At 44.2% G+C, this 24,946-nt stretch overlaps 1 protein-coding gene across 1 annotated transcript in view; it reads right to left on the minus strand.

Moving 5' to 3' along the window:
- Window positions 1-23,628, minus strand: part of CDK15 (cyclin dependent kinase 15) — a 36,839-nt gene extending 13,211 nt beyond the window's left edge. Inside the window, exons 1-9 of the mRNA XM_054208583.1 lie at window positions 23,515-23,628; window positions 22,240-22,337; window positions 21,520-21,599; window positions 17,823-17,917; window positions 16,966-17,028; window positions 14,862-14,985; window positions 14,173-14,293; window positions 7,050-7,140; window positions 2,162-2,225 (exon numbers count right to left, since the gene is read on the minus strand). Coding sequence (XP_054064558.1) covers window positions 2,162-2,225; window positions 7,050-7,140; window positions 14,173-14,293; window positions 14,862-14,985; window positions 16,966-17,028; window positions 17,823-17,917; window positions 21,520-21,599; window positions 22,240-22,337; window positions 23,515-23,628 — 850 coding nt within the window. The remainder of the gene's footprint in view (window positions 1-2,161; window positions 2,226-7,049; window positions 7,141-14,172; window positions 14,294-14,861; window positions 14,986-16,965; window positions 17,029-17,822; window positions 17,918-21,519; window positions 21,600-22,239; window positions 22,338-23,514) is intronic.
- Window positions 23,629-24,946: the final 1,318 nt, after the last annotated feature.

Raw genomic sequence — 24,946 nt, forward strand, 5'->3', positions numbered from 1 at the left:
GGGGGGAAACAGCACTTGTGCTTCAGGGAAGAGAGGGGAAGTGCGCAGGAGCATGTGAATGGCAAATAGCTTTAAACAAAGAGACTAATTTGCCTTCTCACCAGCAGCCCCCTCAAAAACTGACTTGATTTAGTTCTTGACTAGGGCAAATAGTCCAACCTCATATGACTAACCTTCTTCTATCGAGACTGGTTTGTGTAATCCAGGTGTGAGCTAAATGCTTGGTTCATACATGGCTGAAGCAGCTCAGACCCCCTAGACAGGCTCTGAGGTGGGGAAAGGGATGTTGCGTCTCCAGCTGGCACAGCTATTGACCCCAGCACTGGCTCAGCACTCCTCTTCCATTGTTTGCTGGCATGGTGGGATGCTCCCACAGGAAGGTGTCCTCTAACTCCTGCATTTCTGTCTGCTCCAGCCACAAAAGGCACCAGCATCACAGGGTAACAGCACAGCACAGGTCAATTCTGCCCCGCTGGAGTCCATTCTATCAACCTGAAAGCAACTCAGACTTGAAAACTGCTTATGATGACTAGACTTGTCTTTACTGGAGCTATTTCCATGCTGCCTAGGTGCCTGTCCTCTCCCTCCCAGCCCCGCCACTGGCACCATCCACAGTAGCAGAGGACAGCACTGTTACTCAGAAAAAATAGAGCTAAGCCAGAGTCGCTGCTCAGGGAAGTTCTGGGCACTCACACGCTCTCTGTCGTCTGTACTAGTTTCTTTGCTAGTGTAGCCTTAATGCTTGCGCTTTTAGATTGTCCCTCTGTATAGCATTGGGATATGTAATCATCATCACTGACAGTTTTTGGCCTTGTATGAGCAGATGACTGGCATAAAAAAAAATTCTTTGTGATCAGTTTGTCCCAAACACAAGCATTTCTTTCCTCCCAGACTACCTTTCCCAACTTGTAGACTACCCAGCCAAGCCTTCGGCAACTCAGAGAAGAAAGTGCTTCCTCCAGCTGTCTGCTCTGTGCTTGCTCCCTATCCAAATTAAACTTGCTGTGGACAGCGACACATTCCCATTTCACGCTGGTTTGATTAATGTGTCTCAGCTAATTGTGTGAAGGATTCCAGTCCTTTTGGCTGTGAGACCAGGTTATTGTTCAGCCAATCGTGGCTACCATGTGAAAATGGAGGCTGTTTAGTGTTCATGCACCCGAATCAAAGGAGGGGCATCTTGGACTGGGTCACAGAGCAACACCCACTTCTTTGAAAAGATGTTACTATGCTCTACTAAACCTGTAAACCTCCTGCTCAAAGCACATCTTCTCCCTCCTCCTCTCCCCCCTGCTCTTTTTCCCCCCTTCTGGATAGACAGGCTCCCCCCACCACTCTCTTAGGGTACAAGCGAGAGAGAATAGCTAGATTGTAGATGGGTGGATTTCACATTCTAGGGTTTTTAATATTTCACTTTTATATTTCTCTTAGAGAATGATCCTGCTGAGAGGCTGAGAATCAGTGCTCATCATTTCCCCCTCACTGACACTTGAATATATTTTCCCAAGAGAAAACATTAAACAAAAAGAGAGAGAGAGAAAGGGAGAGAGAGGGGGGAGAGGGAGAGTGACTGAGCTAGCTTTTCAAAGCATACTTCTCAACCTGCCCACATCAAAATAAGAGACAACTGGCCCTTTGAAGTCCAGGACACAGACTTCTCTACCAGCCCATGTGGAAATAAAAGAAGCCAGCTTTATAAATCACACAGATTTCTCACCTTGCCCACATCAAAATCAGGGACAGTGACCTTTAAAACTGAGGTTTAAAGGCCCCCAAACCAATCTCCATAAAAATACAGAGAGTTCAGATAAACTGTGTCTCCAGGTACCTGTCAGCTTTTCCAGTCTAAACCAGGAAAGATCAGTCCTTTGCATTGAGGAGTAGAGACTAACTAAATTGTCAGCGCTTGCAGCAATGAAATCTTCCATCAGCTTAAGATACACCCAGCACGCAGTGAGGCAACTTTGCCATGCATGTACCTTTGCTTGTATCCTAGGCCAATCCCAGTGTTGTAGGTCCTACAACAACACCATCCTTAAGTAGCTCAAGGGATTTAGTAACACTGAAGCACAGGATTTTTCATAATGAGGATTACTGACCCAAAAATTAAGTGGCTGGTGCCTCAGAGAAAAAGCTGGCATTCTTGTGAGTTAAATCCTACCTGGGTTATAGTTGGGGAGCTTGGAAAGTCCTGGCCAGGTGTCTTCAGTTGGGACTCCCAATACCTGTCAAAAGAAGAAGAGAGTGAGAAGAGCAATAACCTCTGTTGGCCAATACCCTGCCTTGGTTTGTAGCTGGAGGAATTGTTCTCAACAGAGAGAGACTGTGGCCTTTACTGTATATCAGCGCAGATTCACACTGCCTTGGCTGGTGCTGGATCTACCACTGCACATAACGGACACTGACATTTTAGCATTTGATTTTGTAGCAGAAAGGAAATCCTGCTGAGATTGAATGCTGTTGCTGCTGGGAACATCAGTGAAGGCGTATGCAACTGCACTGCCAGGTGCCACTCCTGCATGTGTTTGCCAGCCCAGGAGTCACATTGTTCAGCCCCTTTTGCCGCTGAATTTGTCCTCCTGTGCCAGAGCTGCACTGGGGACGCAGAGTAAGCCCACTTGTGCAAGCAGCAGTGTTAGCACAGGCTGAGAGCTGCGATAGAACCCCTGCCATTCTGAGGTGAAAAACTGGCAGACAGGTCTACTGGCAGGTGCCAGAAAGCAGTCCAGTGTCTCATCCTGAGGGTCCAGAGCTTCAGCAGTGTCTTTGGCCGTTATTGTGAACTGTGGGCTTCAGAAGCGGGTCCTCACTGAGCAAAGTCTGGGCCAGGAAAGCCTCTTCCAACCTCATTTTAGTTGCTGAAATGTGCGAGATCAAGCATATCTGGATTTTTGTGCCGGCTGCAGTTACGGATGTTTAGTGTTACTATTATTACTTGCCACATGCAAAGTGCCTTGTGCCTATAGGTATGGATGAGTTGTGCTAAAGAGGTAAAGCCACATATTTAAGAATAGTTCACAGCATGTGATATGGTATTATAAATCAGTACTGCTGACTCCAAGAATTCAAAGCTTATCATCTAGATGACCCCCAAAATTATCAGATTTCCTTAAAAAAATGTGAAATTTCAACATGAAAAATGGCAGGGTTTTTTATTCACTTTCTCTTCTTCAACATTAGATTTGTCTCACATTAGTTACACTTTGCATATGATAGACAATTCCTTTTCCTTAAAATGAAAGCTGAGATCTAGGATATGGGGAACTTGGTCTCACAGAAACTTGTGATAAGATTGCAAGAAAACAGGCATCAGTAAAAAAAATACATTCAAGAAGGAATGAATATAAAGCCTGGGTGTTGCAGTGGTTATGCATCTGGTAGCTGATTGCTTTTCTCACTCACAGTTGGGAAACAGCTGTGAGGACAATTATACCTGGAGAAGACAGCCACAAGCAGGAACTACATCTTGTGGCTGGCACATGTTAGCATGGTGGTCTGTGGGGGGAAGCAAGCCAGGGTGGCTTGCTGTGGCCCATGTTTCCAAACTGCTTATGGACTCAGCCTGCCACAGCAAAGACCAAGGGGTAGGACCTTTGTCTCTGCTCACCTGTAAAATCAGTCTTGGAAGCTTGAAAGCCCCCCAAAGAGAAGGTGTTCAGCCAATGTGAGGATGTTGGAAGGTGGCTTACACTCAGAGTAATTTGACAGGTCTGGATGAGGACACATTTTTGACTGGTGTATCATGTAAATGGGGCAGGTCTGCCCAAAGCAAACTCTGTGTGCACAGGAAAGAGAGAGTCGGAACCTGAATCTGAGTCCAGAATTTACTCTCTTTTGCTATCCTCTTAGTTTTCCAGGAAGCCACAGCAAAACCTCTGAAATATTCTGCATTGAAAATTCATGTGTGTGTTCTGAAGTGCCATGCCTGCATTCGTCTGGGCACTCATTCTTCAAGGTTTCTTATGAGCCACCGGGCATCAGTCCTAAAAGCATCAGAGGGAGCTGGGGAAGTTCAGTACACAGTAAAATCATACTCTCCAGGGTCAGCTCAGCATTCTGGCTTCCTTTGGAAGTTTAAGAAAATAGTTATTTGTGCAGGGTTGTACTTTGCTACATAAGGTTTTTCAGCAAATGCTTAAATTTTGCTGAGTTGAGGTGTGAAAGCATTCAGAGGACCAATCACTAAATTCCATATGAATATGGCTTTATATTTATCTTTTCTGAGTCTTTTCGTTACAAAAGATGCTATTCCAACCCATGAATTTGGATCTATTTTTGAATTTCCAAGGTAATGTGGCAGATGATTTTTTCTTTTTAACTTCCCTCCCCCCTGACCTGTAATGAGATTCCTTGCCAAATCAGACAATGAGTTATAATTAATTTCAATTAACTAGAACAATCCCCAGAGTATATTTCTGTTGTGTAGCCACCCTAAATTTAGCTGTTAACTCTCTGGTCCACACCATCAGACAAAGCAAACCAGCTTCTCTATACTTGCTGCTCTGCCATGCTTCCCCAAGCAGGCACTTTTTACTCTAGTGAAAGGTCCTGGTGCAGCTCAGTTCAGTCCACTTTGGAAGAGGCATAGTTTCAGCCAGAAACATATTTACAATGGCCATATTTCAGCAAGCGCTTTAAGCGGGTATAAATCATCGTCCTCTCTCTCTGCTCTCTAACTGCCTGCTTCTCCTGTGATGAACCAGCTGAAGGAATCAACCTAGCTGATTTTGCTTAGTTTTGTTGGGAAGTTATATTTTATGTTTTATGTAGAGAAAGGCCTTGTAGTCATTCGTTTGGCTTGTCACGTGTTCGGCTCAGCCACAGAAGAACACTGGTGGCATGCTGCAGCCTAATCCTGCCCACGTGAAGTCCTTCTCAGCACAATGTTAACGTTAGGTGGAGGTTTTGAATGTGAAACCTATGCCTTATCTCTTGAACTTTGAATGATGGATCTTATGTTTGTCAGGTTTGCTTACTCTCCATGCCGTGGGAGAACTGGAGACACCGCAGTTCACATTCACTCAGGCCATACTTCCATAACCAGCACTGCCGGCCTAAGTAGCGCCTTCCTCTTCACCCCCTTCCCATTTGGTCCTGCTCCTGTGTCATCCCTTCACGGGTACTACCGGTCATTAGTGCTACTGTTTGTGCAGCCAGATGATGAACTGGGTAAATAAACTGTTGTTGTTTAGAGTAACCCAGGGAGAAAACCAAGTTATAGGTTCCCCAGTTCACATAGCCCCACATGTGGGGGGATAACACAGGAGAAGGAATGAGCAGCCAGGCATAGAGACAGGGGATGGAGACTGCTTAGGGTGACACTTGCCTCTAGAAGAAATGCTGGTGAAATGACAGTTGGCCAGTCTTGATGATTCAACAGGACAAACACATTTCACAGAATGGGGATTTTGCAGCTATGTAGCTATGCGGTGTTTAAACCAACAGTCCTACATGGAGATAAGCATGCTGGGTGATATAGACTTATGCACACAAATGCAGACGGTCTCTAAACCAGAGCAGGGTGCCTCTATTATTAGTACATGAAAGGAACTGACTATTAGAAAACAGTAGGAATCCCCGTTCTGAACCTCACACTTGGCAAAATATCTCAAGTTAGGCATCGAAAGCCTCTAAGGAGCTTTGAAATCTTGGCCTAACACAGAGCCTCATTCCAGGCTGTATAATAACATAAAACCTTCTGTGAAAGGCACTAATTATTTCATGGCTCTTAAAGCTTCCTCATGATTTTTAAATAAGTTTTTTTTGCCTTCTGTAGCACAAATCCTATTAATCACGGTATTAGTTATAATACCACAGAAATGAAGATAGGGCTATAACCCTCCAACTGCAAAACCACAGGAAATGTATCCAGAGATTTCAGAGCTGGAAGTGGAAGGATACCCTTCATTCACACTCTGGGAAACTGGGCCCTGCCCTGGCTTTGAACCCTGTTAATTGTCCAAGTATGGATTTTTTTTTTTCCTATAATAATTCTTTTCTTTTTTCATACTCTATGAAAGAGAAATTCAGCATTTATTTAAATGGACTGAACTCAAGTCTAAGAACTGGACCCACTTGTCTGTCTTTTTATAACATTTTAGCTAAAAGCAGAGAGCAAAACCCTACCAGGCATGAGTATTTCTGGATGAAGGGATTAAGAAAGAAAAATCTGACTTACACAGATTTGAGGCTATAAAGTTCTTCCTCACCACTTTCCAAATTTCAGTTTCCTCTGCTTTATCCTTTGAAAATCCATGTTTGGGAAACACTCTGTGCAGAAGAGCAAATCCCTGGGAGGAGATGTGAAAGGGCAGACACCTACAGCAAAACCCAATAGGAATCTATAGGCTGATCTTCCTGAAGAGTCAGTAAAAGGGTCATCAGTGAGCAGTAAGGAACATACAGAATCCGCTAGTGCTGGTAACTGCCTCAATTCTACGAGCTGCACTAAGGATGTGGCTCTGCTTCAGTTTCCCCAGCAGAAAAAATGGCTTAAGAGGCTCCTGAATATGTCTGCTCTCACTCACTGCTGCCTTTATAAAGTAATCTCACACTTTCCACTATGCCAAAGCAGTCTCTAGGGCTGCACCATAAACTGGATGATACAAAATGTTCCAAGTTAAAATGAAGAAGGATCTCTGAGAAACCTCAGGGTCTTGCCGTTTTCAAGGCAGTTTAAGAGCGGTATTAGAGCTCCTTTGTGAGAATATGGTGTGCTGTATCCTACAGTAAGTAAAGGATTTAACAAGAAGGAACAGAATTTGCAGTACCTGCACACCTTTTATGCCTTCTTCAATTTGATGTCACTTTAATTGGCTTTAAATTTTTGATGAGATGACAAACATCAAAGGGAAGTCATTTGATTTACTTGTGTGCCTGTAAGAAAGTTGCCAAATATAACATGGGTTACAAAGTCTCCTATGAATTTGTCAGATTGGACCAAATTATTTCTGCTATTCACAGGACCTATGCTTAGGACTTCAAAATTAAGTAGGGGGCTGGAGTAACACATTCTTTTTCTCTCCCATTTCATGGTATATTTTACTCACCGCCCAGATCTTCGCCAGCTGTTCTGTACCAGAAGTTCCTGCAAATATTGGCTGGCCCTGGATCATTTCAACAAATATACAGCCTGCACTCCTGCAAGAAACACAAGGTATTAACTCATTCATGTACCTGACATAAATAACATGATTTTGTTGGGATGGGCAGGGGAGAAAGAGAGGTAGGTAATTGTTGGAATAGAAATTTAGAAATCCTGATTTGTAAATGCGGAAATCCTGACATAAGCTGTAAATCCTATATACTTTGCAGCTCAAGTCTGAAAAGTACCAGTCTGATGTGTAGGTATTGTATACCCACCTCATGTCATCTAGTGAGAGTGCGCACAGGATGTGGGCTGTCTGTATATACGTAAATAAATACAGGCATCAGTAAAGGCTGATATACCTCTACAGTATGGTGGTAGGCAGCATGTAGCATTATAAAAAAACCCTACTGATTGTGGGAAGTCAGGAAGGTTTCCTTTGGGAAGGGCCGTCTTACACATCCTTGGTCTTGCAGCATTGTTCTAAGCACCTGCAGCTGGCCCGTGTTGCAAGCTGTATGTAATATCATTAACCTTATCCAAGTTCTACAGATTGAAACACTTGAATTAAAAAGCTGACATGTCAAATAAGGTGGGAGCAGACTAGAGATTTGTGACATTTGCATCCCTCCAGGATTTTAGAAAAAAATAAAGCAGTCAAAACTCCATACAAGTCTGTTCCCATCTCCTTTCCTCATCAGTACCATCCACTAAAAAACCCCACCCTTCACAAGCAAGACAAGACAGGTGATATCCTTGAAAAATAAACTCACTAGGCACGATCTTTTTTTCCAGCATCAAACAATTTGTTTCAGGTCTCTTTCAATTTATCCCATTACAAATCCATCTAAAAAAGATAGTTGTGGCAGAAGCTTGTGGAATACTAGGTTGTTTTCCCTGAGAAAAAGGTGCAAATTTTGAGTGATAACAGTAGGGAAGATAAACAGGGAACTACTATACAGTAGTTGAAGGATACAGTAGATGCAGAAAGAACACTGTGGCACTAACCACTGGAGCAATTTTTCCTTCAGAAGCAATTAGCTCTTCACTGGAAAACTGAAGGCAAGGTTTCATAGCATAAAGAACTTGGTGACAATGGCAAGTATTCTTATTTTTATGCCATCCCCTGCTTTGCATTTGTGCCAAAGCAAACCAGCCAGCTTAAAAACCTCCACCAAACTCTGTAAAAAATGCTTAATTTTACTAAGGTGGATTAGTCCTGCTGGCAATAATGATGAGATAGTTGTGGTCAGGGTAGATATACCTATCTGCAAGTATTTCCATCTCTTATTGTATGGTGTAAAACTCTGCTCATTTACTTTTTAATCTTTTTCCTCCAGATTTTTTCTAGGTTTCATGTCTTCCCTGTATGCCCCATTCCAACTTTTTAGGTTTCAGTCTCAGTCTTCTTTGGTTATAGCAAATTTGAGTCCTCTAGCCCAAGTGTTGAAAATCCAGCTTTGTCTAACAGACTCTGAAAGTATTATTTTCACTTGCCAAGCTGCAACTAGTAATCTCTTCTGGTCATCTGTACTGCTATGTTGCGCCTTGCACCTTGTTTTTGCAATACTGTACATGCTTTTCCCACCTGGCTGTGGTCAGCTGTAAGCCTGACGTGCAACTAAGCTGCGGTATTCCTTTTGGTCATCCTTGCGCATCAGGTGACGCCAAGCCTGTTTGCAGATCCATATCTAATGCTGTTTTCACAAACATCTATGCTGCACTTTCCCTTAGCGTCCTGTACCCTAACCTTGGGTCTTGTGAGCTTGTTTAGTTGTTTAGTATGTTCTTACAGGGTCCAGGCATCATGAAACTTAAACCACAGCTTTTGCAACTTAGATTTTTTGTGTTTCATCGCACTACCACATCACTAGATATTATTCTGGTGCCCACAGATTGATTCTGCTGAGACCGGTGTCATACCAACCCTCTGTTTTCACAGCCCATGTATGTGCCCAATGGGCTCACCCTATTTTGCAATCACAGGGACTGCTGTAATCCACTGATTCCATTGCACAAGTTTAACTGTATGTGGTCAAAGCGATTTAGGTACTCTTGATTTGTAGGGAGAAGAGAATCAGTTCTATGTGGTTTTGGAGCAAATGATCCTGACATTCACCCACAGTTTGGGTTCTGATATCCTAGCTAAGAATGGACATTAAACTGGCAACAGCAGAAACTTCGTATGAACTCACTACAGCCCCCAAATGAGACGGATGCAACTAGACCTTCTACAGAGATTCTTTCTAAGGAACAGTGCTGGCTGTGCTGATTCCTAAATTGAATTTAAGACACTGAGGATTTGGGGACTGGAGGTACACAGCAGTTACTAAGGAAAAGGGGCTAGTAACAGTGAAAGTGCCCTATAAACATGGTCCTTGTGACGTAACTGCTCTGCTACAAAGGTCTAAGGCAACGGAGTTCATGGCAGACAGAAAACCAGATCTGCTGTGGTTTCTGTTACTGCTGAGAAAGCTTGAAATCCAGACAGAGCAATAAATGAAAGTAAGAATGAGAAAGCTGTTTTTTTTCCTAGATTCAGCTAGCACTTGCTAAGAATTACTCATGAGCAAAGAGTTCAAAAATTCAAATCTAATGAAACAGTCTTTTCACTAGTGGACAAGCTGTCGGTTTGAGGAGAGGAACAACTTGTGGGTTGTTGTCATAAATGCACCTTTGGGAGAGCACTCTTTTGTATTCCTGATTTATTCTCATTATCTCTAGAAGCCTTTAAACCTCAGTGTCTCTAATAAAGACAAAACTATCAGAGCAACCACAACTGCTGGAAAGAAAGGGCTTTTTGTTTCCTGTAGAGAGGGAGACTCAGCTGATCAGCTGCCTTTAATGCCTGCTTGATACTGTATTGATTCACCAGTGGCAATTACAACTGTTTATATCTCTGTATGTTTCCAGATGAAATACGCTTTTCTTGACAAAAAAAAGGCCAGAAGTAGCTAGAAAAACTGACGTATTGGCACCCCCCTTTTTTCCCAGGTATTTTTGTCTACCTGTTAAAGCAGGACTTTAGAAACTAGTGCTAGTCATCATATCAGCCTTTCAGTAGAGGCCTCAGCTTTCCTTCCAAGATACGGGATTTAGTTACTGCTCTGACAGCATTACAAGGGTACTTCTGTTAATGAGGATGATTCAAAAACATTTACTTTTGAATATATCCAAAGATTTAGACTTAGTGTTGTTTTCGCTTTCCCCTTTTCCTTCTTACCCCTCTGGTATTCATTTCTGAGGTCCTTTTAGCCCTTCAAGTCCACAAGTTTCTCCGAGGGTTTCAGTCCCATATAGCTGCCTTGGGAAGAGCCAGCGCAGAGGGAGGGCTCTCTCAAGACGAGGCCCAGCCATGATGTTTCAGCATGTGCCAGATATGCACATGAAGCAAGGCAGTGACTGCTAAATAGGAGAGGTGTAACTGGTTAGAGGATATTTAGTTTCAGTGATCTGGTTCAGACAGCACAGTTGCCTCTGCCTGCAATCCCTGCGGCAGGTTTGAACGCTGCTCTTGCTCCTCAGCTTGCAGTCCTGCATCACACAGTGGAGAGACGGCTTCATCAGGATTAAGATCTAAGATGACTCTGCGGAATCCCAGAGTTCCCTCTCGACAGTTTTTCTGGCATTAGGAGATTGCAATTTTATATTTAACCAGAAATACATCCTTTCTCTTGATCCTCACCAAGCGTGGTCTGTATAATGAAGCCCTTAGCTTATATCTCCCAGTTTGGCACAGTGGTGGAGTGCAAACCAGGCTGGGGCGAAGGCTGTAGTGGGCCTGGCAGGTCCACGTTAAATGACTGCACAAGAACTCCTGAATCTACCTGGGAAGACTCCTGTGACTTTTTTCTTTTAATGGAAGATTATACAAGGAAAGCCTGACTGAAAAGAAGACGTGACTTAAGGCCCTCATGATGTTAGCAGCTACTAGTGCGGCACGTGCATAGAACACTTGGTGTTTAAAAAAAAAAAAGTCTTTCGGATATGCAGTGTAATCTCCCTGAAATGTTAGTCTCCCTGAAATCCCTTAATTGAATCTTTTAAAGTCCTGAAGAGATAGTGAGGGAGAAAGAGGAAGAAAAAAGATACAGAGAGATTAAAGCAGCTTTTCTAGTTAGTCCAAGAGCAAGTCGGTCTCCTTCTATATCTCTTTCTTCATCTATTCAAGACCTCATTCACTTCCCATGTGCCTCCCACTGACAGTATTGCAGCTCAAGCACACTATGCATGAATTGCCATAATGTTTTATTTTGTTATAATTGGTTTCTTTAAACCAAGGCTTTAACACCCACTGTCTCATGCCATTACCAAGGGCATTCTGACCTGCCTTCATGTAAATTGCAGCATCCAAAAGACACAGGGTTTTTTTTTCCTTTCTTCCCAATAGACAAGTAACATCTGTGTGAATTCACATTATTTCCTAATAGACAAAAATTGAACTTAAATGCAGTGTACATCAAGATAATAAATGACTCTTGTTAGAGGAAGTTACTGAATAGAGCTCACTGAAGTACTCTCTATTCTCTCAGCGTGACATCTTTCTTTAGGGCAAACACTTTGAATGTTATTATAAGGAGGTGTTATAACAAAGGTGCCTATAGTGTGAATGTAGTTCAGTGGGACTGAGGGTACTGTGCTGTTAGAGCTGGTCAGAATGCTGGATGGGATCTTTGTATACTACTCCTATGTTGCCATTCATTACATTAGAGCAGAGTTATGTAGTGGGGATGTTGGTTTTGCACAGGCAGAAATGCGAGGCTGTCTGTGCGTAGCTGGGGCTTTGGACAGAGGTCAGCTTTCAGGAAAAAAAATCCACAGGCTTATACCAGCATCTGCCTAATACAGACTGTCCAATCTGCTAGGCAGGCATCTTCTTCAAACTCAGCAGACGTTCCTGAGAGACTGTCTGGAGGGGAGAGGTGACAGGTATTGTGGGAGAGAAGACAGGACTATTTAGACTGGCTTAGCAGCTGGAAGCCATTAGAATTTAGCAAGGTTTTCCTCCTTGGAGAAATCTTTATGCAATTAAATTAGCAGCAGGTCTAGGGAAGTAAACAAACTAAAAACTCCTGTTTCCCTGAACTGCCCTCCAGACTTAGGCCATTGGAGTCTCTGATAAGCCGCAGATCTCTGGAGGGGGATACAACGTGAGAAGATCTGGAGCTTTGCTGTTTGTCAATTTACCCAGCCCTCTTCTTGCACTTTCTTCAGCCTGCTGTGCTCCCACCCTTTCCCAGCCTTTGACTCTGCAGAGCAGTTAAGAAAAGTCCTGGTATGACAGGCACAGGCAGAAAACTAACTGATCTGAAGAAGGGGTGAAGCAGCAATGCTATCTACACGCATAAAATTGCCCAGAATAAGGGTGGTCTCCTGCAACTTCATGAGCTTCATGTTGTCCACGAGTAAGTCTGGACTGTGTTCCTGAAGTGGGCTCAGGCTGGTGCAGAAGTGAGCCAGAAGGTGGATGAACCCTAGGGCGCAGCCCAAAAGTAGCAGTGGGACCCCTGTGAAGCCCTCGTTCTCTCCTGCTTTTTGCCTGCTCTGAGAGACCCCTCTCCCTTCAGCTCTGCCAAAATGCGTCTTGTTTCCTGTGGTTCCCAGACATGTTAAGATTTGGCGGGGGGGTGGGGGTGGCTGACACACCAGAAGGCTGTGCCACCATACAGAGAGACCTGGACAGGCTGGAGATTTGGGCAGAGAGGAACCTTATGAAATTCATTAAGGGCAAGTGTAGGGTGCTGCACCTGGGGAGGAATAACCCCATGCACCAGAACAGGTTGGGGGCTGACCTGCTGGAGAGCAGCTCTGTGGAAAGAGACCTGGGAGTCCTGGTGGACAACAGGATGACCATGAGCCGGCAATGTGCCCTTGTGGCCAAGAAGGCCAATGGCACCCTGGGGTGCATCAAGAAGAGCGTGGCCAGCAGGTCGAGAGAGGTCATCCTCCCCCTCTGCTCTGCCTTGGGGAGGCCGCACCTGGAGTACTGTGTCCAGTTCTGGGCTCCCCGGTTCAAGAAGGACAGGGAACTGCTGGAGAGGGTGCAGCAAAGGGCTACCAAGATGATTAGGGGACTGGAAGACCTCTCTTATGAAGAAAGACTGAGGGATTTGGGTCTCTTCAGACTGGAAAAAAAGACGGCTGAGGGGGGACCTTATCTACACTTATAAATACTTAAAGGGTGGGTGTCGGGAGGATGGGGCCAGGCTCTTTTCAGTGGTGACCAGCGACAGGACAAGAGGTAATGGGCACAAACTTGAACATAGGAAGTTCCACCTAAATATGAGGAGGAACTTCTTTACCCTGAGGGTGGCAGAGCACTGGAAGAGGCTGCCCAGAGAGGTGGTGGACTCTCCGTCTCTGGAGACATTCAAAATCCGCCTGGACGTGTTCCTGTGCAACCTGCTCTAAGGTGAGCCTGCTGTGGCAGGGGGCTTGGACTAGATGATCTCCAGAGGTCCCTTCCAACCCTATGGTTCTATGGTTCTATGGGATAGAGCTCGTAAGGTAAGAAGGCTTTATCAGAACATAGCCCTTCTCCTGTATGAAATGCAGAGTGCATCTGAGACATGTCCTTTGAGAAGAAGGGCAAAGTATCACAGAAATAATGAAAGTCTCCGACACCTTTCTATCTCCAGACCCATTCAGAAACCCTTTAGTGCCACCTTTTGTTACCAAGGCCAAAGTCATTGTTGGTGCAGTTGTGACTGGATCCATTGTTTCATCACAAAGCCATTGCTGTAGAGAGCTACCACTGACTCAGCTGACCACATAGATCCAAAATAGTAAGTGCATTAAGCAAAGGTGGTCTGTTGCAAGACCTGAAAATGCTTAATAAATGTTACCAAATGAGATGTACATATCTCATAAATATTATCAGATGAAGTTTATATAAATCCGTATCTGAGATGTAGTGACATCATTCATAAAAACTTCTGTGAACCCAGGAGTACAAAATTCCCCACTGCTCAGGTGTTAATTCCTCTACTTACAACTGTATCTGCTGTAACTTGGTTGACTTAATTTAATTCAGATAAAGATGATTTTTCCCACGGGACCCCAGATGCTTTGAAATTGGTCAGTACCAGATATCTAGACCAGAAGAATAATCTGTAGCTCCAAGCAACACATCAGGAGGACGGTACCAGAGTGCCACCACTTCAGAGGAGTATGTCTGTCTGGGGATGGACTTGGCACGAGCAAGGCCTGCAAAAAAAAAAAAAAAGAAGACTGCTATATTAGGATAGTTCTTCTACCTGTACAATGCATAGATGATAATAATTGGAAACAAGACATTATATTATCTTGGATCTTTAAACACAAGCAATCCCAATGCAGTTTAAAAGCAATTGACAAAGAAAGTGGGTCTGGAATATACCTCTGGGGCAGATGAGATCAAGCAATATGCTATGTTTTGCAGGGCTTAGCCATTTGTGACTGAAGCAGCCATCCCGAAGCAATGCCAAGAAAGCCTTTTGGTTCAGCACATTGCTGTGGACTCGGCATGTTACATTATTTTCTGAGAGGGAGGGGCTGATTCTCAATTCTCTTGAACCAGTTTTATGTGGCAGTAATTGCTTTGACTTAAATGAGGTTACTCCCTGCACCTATCAGTATAAAGGCAAGAAAGGCTGTACTCACCACAGAAATAGTTTCCTGAAGTTCAGTTAGAGGTTTTGCTTTTATGCCTTAATTGGCTGAGGATACAGATCTATATGCACGCTAAAGCTTCGGTCTGAGCAGATATATTAGCAGTATCCAAACTGTGACTCACCAAAGTCAGCTAATTTGAGCTCACCAAGGCAACTGATGAGCAAGTTCTGGGGGTTCAGATCACGGTGAAGAATGTGTTGTTGGTGGATGTAAGCCAGGCCACGCAAAAGCTGGAACATGAAAAGCTAGAAAAAGCCAGCAAAAAACTGAAATGATTTTGTGTGACTTTGCATTGACACATTAACTCTGACCTTCAGGAGAACTCCTGGAACAAAGCAGAGACAAAGCGAGTAAGAAGCCAGTAAAAATCCAAAAAATGAGTAATGCTGGCTGAGAAAAACTGCAGTGGGGTATGACTGCCCTGCAGCTTTCTGAGGTTTTCGGGGTGGAATATTTCGCCATGAGGGCAGTTATAGTGCAGTCCCTCAGTGTGCATTTTGGAAATTTAACTTTTCTTTAGAAATGGACTATTGATTGCAGGAGCAAGCGCAACTTGTCAAAACACAGACCCACCTTTCAGAACAGCAGGTATTCTGATTTCAATGTTCAAGACAAAGACATACAGCCTAGCCCAGCAAAATGAAGGTTTAAGGAGCTGGAAGTTTTTCCCATTTGAGCCAGCTGACACCAGCAGAGGGAGTTCTGCGGCCGCTGTACACACCACCAGTGTGAACTGGACCAGTGAACTGACTTACTTGACAATGGGAAGAGTTATCTTCAAGCTGGGAGAAAACACAAGGACCTGATTTGAACAGATACAGCAAATAAGATATGATGAATGAAGCAAGCAAGCAGAAAAGCAAGCAAGAAAGAAATACCTGATGTCCACCACCATGGCAGTGTAAATAAGCCTGGGGTAAAATAAATTGGGCTGAAACAAGGTATGAAATCGGACAGTGGATAGAAACAAAACACAGCAAAAGCAATCAGACTTCACCAGAGAAAAGATATTTTTCACCAGAAACTTAATCTGAAGAGGAGGAAAAACAGTGACACCCATAGGTCATTTTTGTACCAGAAAAGTGTCCCTGTAATATTCTGCGTACTTGCATCACATTCGATAGGAATCACTCAGAGAAAAAACAAACGTTTAGCCAGCAAAAATGAAGCAAGCTAGATGACCCTCCTAAAGGAGCAGTAAATCATTTTGCAGTTCAGTTCCTGCTGACAACGAGGATTTCAGACAGGAAAGCGGAGCAGCTGGCCAGCGTTTACTCACAGAAATGCCAGTGAGTACATGTTAGAGCCATGTGCTCCATGTGCTTTACAAGCCCGCCTGGTAGCAGAGCCCTTGAGATCTGTGCCAAGACTACAACACTGCATCTTGGACATATCTGAGCTTTAAATATGTTTAAAATCTGGGCCCCCAAGAAACTTCATTAGAATTGGTGTTGCTTAACAACTATCTGGAAAAAGATGTGAACAAGGTGGCAGCATTTGAAGATGACAGAAGTATTTAGATTAGCCGTGATAGGAAGTGACAGTGAGGAACTTCAGAGAGATCTGACAAAGTCAGATGAATAGGCGGGTTGATAAGATACAAAGTTATTGTTGACAGCTGTAAGATAAATTAACTGAAACTGCTCAGGAAAAGGACCCAGGCATTCACAGAGGACATCTGCACTGAAACCTTAAGTCAGTGTGCAGCAACAATCCTGAAAGTTAATTAAATGTGAAGATGTGTACAAAGAAGCGTAGAAGATTATTAGAACATCAATCTATCAAGTAAGGGTACATCTTCAGCTGTGCTGAGGTCCAGTCAATCCCAAAAAGCTGCAGTAGAAACAAAAGGGATTTAAGTGACTGCAAATATGAAGCTAGTTCCAGATGAGGAGAGAGTGAGATTTGAGAGTTTTTAACTAGAGAGATGAATAATGTGTTCCAATGATAAGAGGATACAAATTTGTGTAGAGACAGATTTGTTTGCCACAAGATGTCATTGTTCACAAAAGCTGAATGTCCTCTTGTGGGCTCAGAAAATGGGAAGAGGGACTAACTGAAAAAAGGTTTTGCAGGCTGAGAGGGAGGTTGTTACATCTTTATCAAAGGCAGCTTTTCTCCAAAGTGTCTTTCATATATGGAACAAAAAAATATTTGTAAGCAATTTACAGTGACCATACATAGTGGAAAATAACTAAGGGATTCTAGGCTTCTAAGGAACTCACCATAACATTGCATGAATGAAGTCCTCCAGGATGCTGGCCCATGTACTGTGCTAAATCTGTGTGCTAAACAAAAGAGGAGAACTTGAGGCAAAGCTACTAGTGTAAAATGTTACTACCAACAACACCTTTTCTGTAAATGGAAAAAATGTGCAACCACTACCAAGATGTCTCTCACCTTGGCGAACATCTCATCTGATGCAGTGCACAAGGATGTGCTTATGTGCTGGGTCCAATCAGGGACCTGGCTGACCTGTTATCTCACCCTAGTAGTTTATGACCCGAAGCTGATAGTTAACAGAATTCGTACTTGTGCCAGAATTAATCATAAAGCTGCATTAAGAAAACACAGCCCCTCTATTTTCCTTATAATTTGGTTGATAGCTATCAGCAAAAGCAACAGAAGTAGCAAGACTCATGCTGAGAGGTGTTTTACTGGCATCCTGCCCTCCCCATGAGAGCAACGCGCAGCTTGGTCATGGTGAGCCACTGGGGTCAGTGCCAAATCTGACCCCAACTGGGATGTGAGCTCATATCATTATTTCCTATCCTTGCTGTGGCTCAAGAACAGTACTTTGATTGTGTTGTCAAGGCAGAAATGGCAGTAAAGAGCGTCTGCCACCCTAGTGGAGAAAAGATGTGAAATCATTTTTGCATACAGCTGTTGCAGATACAGAAAGAAAAGAGTAAGGCTGTGTGGCTAGACAGCAGAAGATCAAGAAGGAAAATATATCATTACACTAAAGGATTACAACTTCTTTTCTTTGTAGATGTCTCATAATGAAGTAAATTCATTATGCAGCCACTTCCCACTACTTCCCAGTACTAGCTCCACAGGAGCTAGAAAAAGATCAACTCACCATGTACTCAAAGACAAATGTTAGTGTCTCCTTGGTCTGGATAATGTCATGAAGCAGTACAATGTTGGCATGTTTCAAATGCTTGAGAAGAGAAGCTGAGGAAACACAAAAGGAAGATTAACTTTGCTGCTGCTGCTGGAAGTGGAAGGAGACAGCGCACACAGCAAGGCAGTGAAAATAAAAACTGGGGAGAAATAGTCCAAACTTGGCAGTCCTGTAAGAAGCAGCAGCTACGAGTCGAGGAGGATGGAACAGCTCCTTAGAGAAGCAAGCATCAGTGCTCCGGGCTTGGCAGGAACCCGTCCATCTCTCAGAGGTGGGATCTTGCCTCTGTCAGAAATAGCAGTTCACAGTTCCCAGCTGTCAGCTTCTCAACTGAGGAGAAATAATTTCTTCAAGGCAAATGCCGAGAGGCAAGAGCTCCCAGAGCCAGAATGCAGCAACCCCTGGCCTGTCACTGAGCTTTCCATCCTTCTCCCGTCCACCTCCTGGCACGTGCCCTCAGCAAAGCCCTTAGGGGACTTCTGGGGAAAGCTGAGTTTCTGTCAGCTCCCAGCTTCACAATATCAGGATGTAAAAATTTGCCAAAAGAAAACACTCTAGATGCTAAGCTGAATTCTGAATTTAGCTCTGTGCTTTTAGCTTGGATAAAGCATATTGCTTACTTTCTCCAGTTTAAAACTCAAAGACCAGAGATGATGAAGTTACTGAGTGAACAGTAACTTGTTTGTATTTATATAACTTTGGCACATTTTTTCTTTCAGCCTAAGCATCTAAAAGCATAATTGCAACTGTGTGGCCCTGGTCCTTAGGTGCTGACGGGCCTTCGCCAAGCCTCAGCACATCTAGAGCGTGATAATGGAGGGGCCAGCACATAGAAGAGTCTTTGCCTCCATATAGACCACAGAGCACTGACTGATGCGAAGGCAAAAGCTACAGCTTTCTGAGCCTTTCAGCCTTGTGTTAGGTTTCTCATGATAGAGCAGGCTCCACCAGCACGTTCATGAAGGTAACTTCTCAGCAGAAGGACTCAAAGACAGCCTTTATGGGGGAAGAGCCTGCACAGCTTCATCATTTACTACCATAGGTTCGAGACAATAGTTGCCATAGCTCCGTACAGAGGAGGGACGCAAGGAAGTGGTGGAGCTGGGATTGCTCTGCTTGTAGATCCCTGGCACTACTGAAGAATCCAAGCCAGCTGTTATACTGAAACCGTGCACAGATTGAAGCCCCAAAGCTCAACAAAAACAGGGGTCCCTGACTCCAGATTTTAGTTCATCTTCTGACAGCAGAATAGCCTCAGAGCTGCTCCAGACTCGCCTTTCCCTGCTGATTAAAACCAAATTAGTTTACTGTCAGACCACACAATGCTACAAATTTCATTCAGATACCATACAATCTTGTTTTTGCTGAATTAGCCAAAGCACACAATACAGAGCTTGCGCTGGCCGTGGGAGGCCAAATGAGTTTTGGTCCTGGATAAAAGCTGCTTTTTGTTTTTCAAACAATCTGCAAAAGATATTTGAAGAGTTTCGTGCTGGCAAAGCAAATTTATACTGGATTAGCACTTTGCCTGTTGTGACCATAACAATTTCACCTGGTTCTAAAAGACCTACAGCCAGATATGCTGTATTACACAGCCATGGCCTAAACGTATGTCAATACTGAGACTGCTGAGCAGTAAGCGATGCCCAATTCAGCATAACTACTGGAAACAGCACAAATTGTAAATTAGTTCTTGCACAGAGCTTGGTGCTGCTGCAGCTAAACTCCCTCTAGTACTGATGCTAGTCCATTTAGCTCCCACCAGTATGTTTCCGGTGCATGGCAGTATGAACTTTAAACATGCTCCGCATTGCACCTAATGGCCTGTGAACCCAGTAAAGATGCTCTGGCTAGATCCCATCTGTTATGGAAAGGGGCTGCTGACCTGTCTTTGTGATACCTCAGAAATCCCATATGACCAGAGCTGTTGCTCCTGAGGAGTAGTACAGAGGGTCCACAGTAATAATGGAGAATTCAGCCCCTGTGCCCGAATCAGGCCTCTGGGAACTGCTCCTCACTTGGTTGCTTCTACGACCCCCTGCTGGGGTGTCAGGTGCTACAGCCAGAACTGAGCTTTAAACGCATTTCATCTCTGTGGCGCTTCCTGGAGTGAAGTGGCTCTTTGTCAGGGGAGTTCCATTCCTCCAGGGTAGCAGAGAATGTGCTGCGTTAATAAATCTTGTGCTTTGTTTGTGCTACTGACTTACATTGTAAATTTGAGGTGTCAGATGCTGCAAAGAGCAGCAGTACACAAAAGATCTATTTAAAGTAGACCCTTCATAGGATCACTCTTGTTTTCTCCCATAATGAATGAAGTTAAGGCTCTCAGCCTGTCCAGTAGAGCATGTTAAAGGGGTGCTGATCTTTAGAGCATCATTAGTTCTATGCAGATAAAGCTTTTAAGGCTTATTTTACTGGTGGGCTACAAATGTAAATGCAGAGCAAAAGCACCACAGCAAATGAGTGTATAGGAAACTGTAACACAAGCCATTCTGTAGATAGGCATATTTAGGTATCTCTCTGCTTTCACCCAGAATTGGACTAAGGACTTTGTAAACTCTGTTATCTTTATTACACTGTTATAAACCTGGAGTTGATCCACTGCCCTCTCTCGTTATTCTGAGTTGACGGGTATGAGAGTCCTCGTGTGCTAGGGCTGCTCTGTGAAAGCTGGCACATCTGGTCCCTGACACTCCATCCCCGTGGTGACAAAATCAACCCTAGTTTTGAACTGCAGTAAGAAGTAGGAAACAAAATATGTGTGACCTCCTACATTGATAGCTCTCACAAATACCAGACAACAGACTGGCACAAAGGTTGCATATTTCTGTGTAAGGGAGAAACCAGATTACGATCCTCTTGGGATTGTAGAGCAGACAAAAATAGAAGCCTTAATAAACCAGGCAGTTTGTGAACTCAGTCTGTAGGGACATATAAATACATTCAGCCAAAATCAAGAACTTAAACAAAAACATTTCTTTCTCAAAGAAACTGAGAAAGCTGCAGACATTTTGCCCAGTGCTCTACAAAGTCAACCAATAGAAAGAATTTCTCACTGGACTGCAATGATAGATGGTATTAAACACCAGTTTTATCAAAAGTGTTTCTTTTCAGGCTGGGATCTGTGATGCTCAGGTATCAGCTGCCATCACACAGGAAAGTGTCGCTGTTTGTAATAACAGCAAGCAGACACCCTGGTGCAAAGGGCACTTCCAGTCCACAACTGCCCGATGCAACAGCAGCAAAAACTGTGGTGCGGGGCTAGTGCATAGAAACGGGAGTGAGAAAGCAACCACAGAGCTGGCAGCAGGCAGGAAGTGTAAGAGGGTCCTGCGCTGCTAGAAAGGACGTGCTCTGGCTGCAGACGGCATTCTCCTTATCACAAACTCGGATGCATCTGTCACTAGGGAATACACCAGGCAGCAGGTTCACCCTCTGCCCATCAGATGCTCACCCAGCCCAGCACAAAGATCTCCTTCATGAAGGGATAAGGAAACCAAGAGTTTTGGGAGAAGGACAGCTGGCACATTAAGCAGGCAAGAAAGGACTTAGGAAGACATCACATGGAGCTTTTTCAGGTTTAAACAAACGCTCTTCAAGAGTCATGTCCCTTGCTCTTCACCAATGTTTGAAGAAGCTCTTTATGGCTTACCTTCACGAATGGCTGTAAAGGGCACTCCCTCCTCTGCCTCCAGCCTGATCACTTTCAATGCCACCAACTGGCCATTGATCCTGTCAGGTCAGAGTGGAAGGTCACACAAAGCACCTCAGTGCTTGGCACGACAACAACATTAACAGTCTCCTGGGGTGCTCCACACTTACCCAAGCAAAATTTCTAGGGCTCACACCCCACCCAGGCCAAGCTCAGAAAGGAATTGCAAACCACCTCCACCTTGTCTTCATAAGCAGGGAAACAGGAGCCAGCCCGCCTGGACAGAGTAGCATGGTTCTGTTGACCGGGTATTGCTAGAGCATGGCTTTGGGCAGTGTTCCCACCCTGACCCCTCACAGCTTTCCTGCCCCCATGTGACGGCAGCATGGCCTCACCTCCAATTTTTCCATCATGCAGCAATCCCTCATTCCAAGGAAAACCCTCACTCCCTCGCTGGTGCAGACAATCTCATGGCATGCTGATGTGGAGCAAAGTGTCTTTGTGGAGCCTCCATGGCTGTAGTGGGGGAGTTCCCTGAAAAACCTGGATGGAGCTTTGTGAATATCCTGGCTAAAGACAAAACTGGGGTTTTGATTTGCCTTTATCTTTCTGTAAGTACTCTGAATTGCCCAGTTTCAAGCTCATTCTTATGGATTCCTGTAAGGGGTGTTTTCAGCAGGGACTGGGAAGGCAATAATGGCACCGGTGGTACTTGCTCACCTGCTGATTCCCTTGTACACAGTTGCACAGGATCCTTCACACAGCTTCTCCAGATGTACATAGGATGTGGCAGCTCCAAACGGGATGCCTCGTCTCTGCTTCATGGAGAAATTTATATGTATTTTAGATTGCTGGGTAGAACAAGAAGCTACTGGCATGTCATTCAGTAATTAAATACTGATTCATGGCTGGAATAATCATAGGATGAAATGTCTCCTGTCTGCCTCTATGGCTGCTGCACACTCACCCATTTGAACCTCTCCACACCATCCTGCTCCTGCAAAGGATCAGCATAACTCCAAGGCCTCCAGCTCCGAAGGGTGTGGAGACGTGGGGGCTGCAGTGAGGGTAGAGGAAGGGATGCTCTGGTTACACCCAACGGCTGGCACAGGAAAAGAAGGCAAACTATTTCACTGGCAAACCACCATTTTACTGATGTGATTCTTTCCTCTCTCCTTGACTGTCCTGCCTTTGGGCACTTCACATCATTTTCATCTACCTCCCCGCCAGTGACGGATGTCCAGTACAGTTTCTCAGCTCTGTCTGTGAGGGAAGCAACTGTCTGTATGTTCCTGTCTTGGCAAATGGTAGCACTCACTCTGAAGAAGTGAAGATAAAACTGCCCTAACTGCAGAGGATGCTTCTACCAGTATAATTCTAAGTGCATGTTACTCTCTCTTACCGTTGATTTATTCGTCTCTAGATAGCAATCTTTTAGGGCAGGGACTAAAAACCAAATGCAGGAGTGAAACTTCAGGGAGCTTAAATTTATATCTTCTCCTCCTTAACCCCCCCTCCCCCCTTCCTCACCACTGTATAATTTACACAGCCTGTTAATTTGGCCCATAGAGCATAACGGTGCCATAAACTATAAAAATAGTAGTAATGAATGGCAGGCAGCCTGCAAGCTCCTCCTGAGCAGCTACGTTGGATGGGTGCCTGCATTATCATTTGACCCAAATGTAACAGGATTTGCAATCTATGGCATTCTGCCTCCTCCAGAACTGTAGGTAGTTGGCTCCCTCCCTGTTTTACAATCCTTCATTGGCATAGAGCTCGCTAGAGTGCAATCTTCTCCCTGTTCATCACATCAAAGGCATTTATTGTTATCTAAGGCACCGAGTCCTCTTTCAGTAGCTGCACAAGCCTGAAGCTGCAAAGTTTGATGCTCTCTGGTTAGAAGCAAATATGAATGTTTTGCACTCCCGCACGAAGTGGAAGAACCCAGGTTTAACCTGCCTCAATGCAGAAGTATCACGCTGTGATATTAAATACCTCTGCTGTAGATGCCGCTTCCGTGTGCTGAAGGATATGTTGGGATCCCCTTCTCTCTGAACAGCTGCTGCAGCTTTCTGGTCTGACAGCACATACGCACAACATGTCTCCCATGTTGTCCTGTTTTGATTAAAATCTATCTCTTCTTCTCTCCTTTGCTCCTCCTCATCCCTCTGTCTGTAATAACAGTTCATATGACTTGCATGAGGTCTCTGCCTCAAGCAGTCTTGTGATTTCTACAGTTTTTCTTTGAAAGTCCAACACGCAGTGATCCAAATTCACCTCTGGAGCAGCTCCATTGATTTCAGCTCATTTGGCACGTGCCCTCCAAAAACAGGCAGCATTTTTTCATACCTAAAGATGGAGAATTAAGCAATAAATCCAAACTTTCTGTGCGTACAAATTTCTTTCAGTTAAGCAACTCTTGGTGTAAGATGTTAGGTAATGAAGTGATAGGTTTCATACAGAAACAGACCTTGAGTTCCCTCCATGCCTATAGCAGTTACTATTCTATATGCCATTAGGCTTTAAGTTGAGCTGTCCGAGCGTGGCTGAGTCATGCTTTCTGCAGGAGCTGGAGCTGTACACTGACTGTCCTTGCTTCAGCATTTACATCCTTAGCCATGATGTGGTGGCGGTGTCGGCGTGGGGAGCCCTCTGTCCCTGCTCAATCACTTCTCTAAGGGATGCAGTGAGTTGAGGCTGATAGAAAGTAGTCTTGTCGCCAGGTCAAAATAGCCAGAGCCATCTGATGAATCCAGCCCAAAATAGATTTCATCAATTATCTACTGGCTAGGCAACACACAATGGGCTTGTGCCAGATGTGGACAGATAAAAGTCCCCTCCTTTCAATCCCCCATGAGTGGGACTCGCTGAGCAGCTTCCTAGGACTAACACCCAACTCACACTAGTGTAACGGTGAAAGGGCTGAGGAAAATGCTGGCAAGGGGTGAGGGAGCAAGCGTTGTACTGTGGAGTTTTTATATGACCCCTGAGGTGCTTTAGTTGTCATTTGAATGCATGACGGTGAAACCTTCCCGTTGCTTCACTGTTTTGGTGGCTAAGAATAATACTCTTTGAGCAAAGGGATTTTTTAAGCAAAAATGTGCTGGGAAGGCAGGAACAATTCCTCTGTTTTATTGCAAGCAAATTACGCAGCCTTTGCATGGCAAGAAGGAGCTAACATACCCGAAAGGCTTGATTTCTTTTATGTGATTTTCTTTTGCAGTGCCCAGTTAGCCATAATTTGTTATATATCTATCACCATGGACTTCAGTCTTCTATTTATTTTCCATGTATTCTTTGAGCCATCAGAATACAGCAGGAATTTGGATGTGCTGCCCAGGCATGAGAAAGGTCGTCTAGATGCAACATACTTGGTAATAAACTGGTTTTGCAAGCATCGTTTGAACATCTGTACAAAGTTTCTTAT

This window comes from Rissa tridactyla, chromosome 7 (assembly GCF_028500815.1).
Source record: "Rissa tridactyla isolate bRisTri1 chromosome 7, bRisTri1.patW.cur.20221130, whole genome shotgun sequence".
Lineage (NCBI taxonomy): Eukaryota > Metazoa > Chordata > Aves > Charadriiformes > Laridae > Rissa > Rissa tridactyla.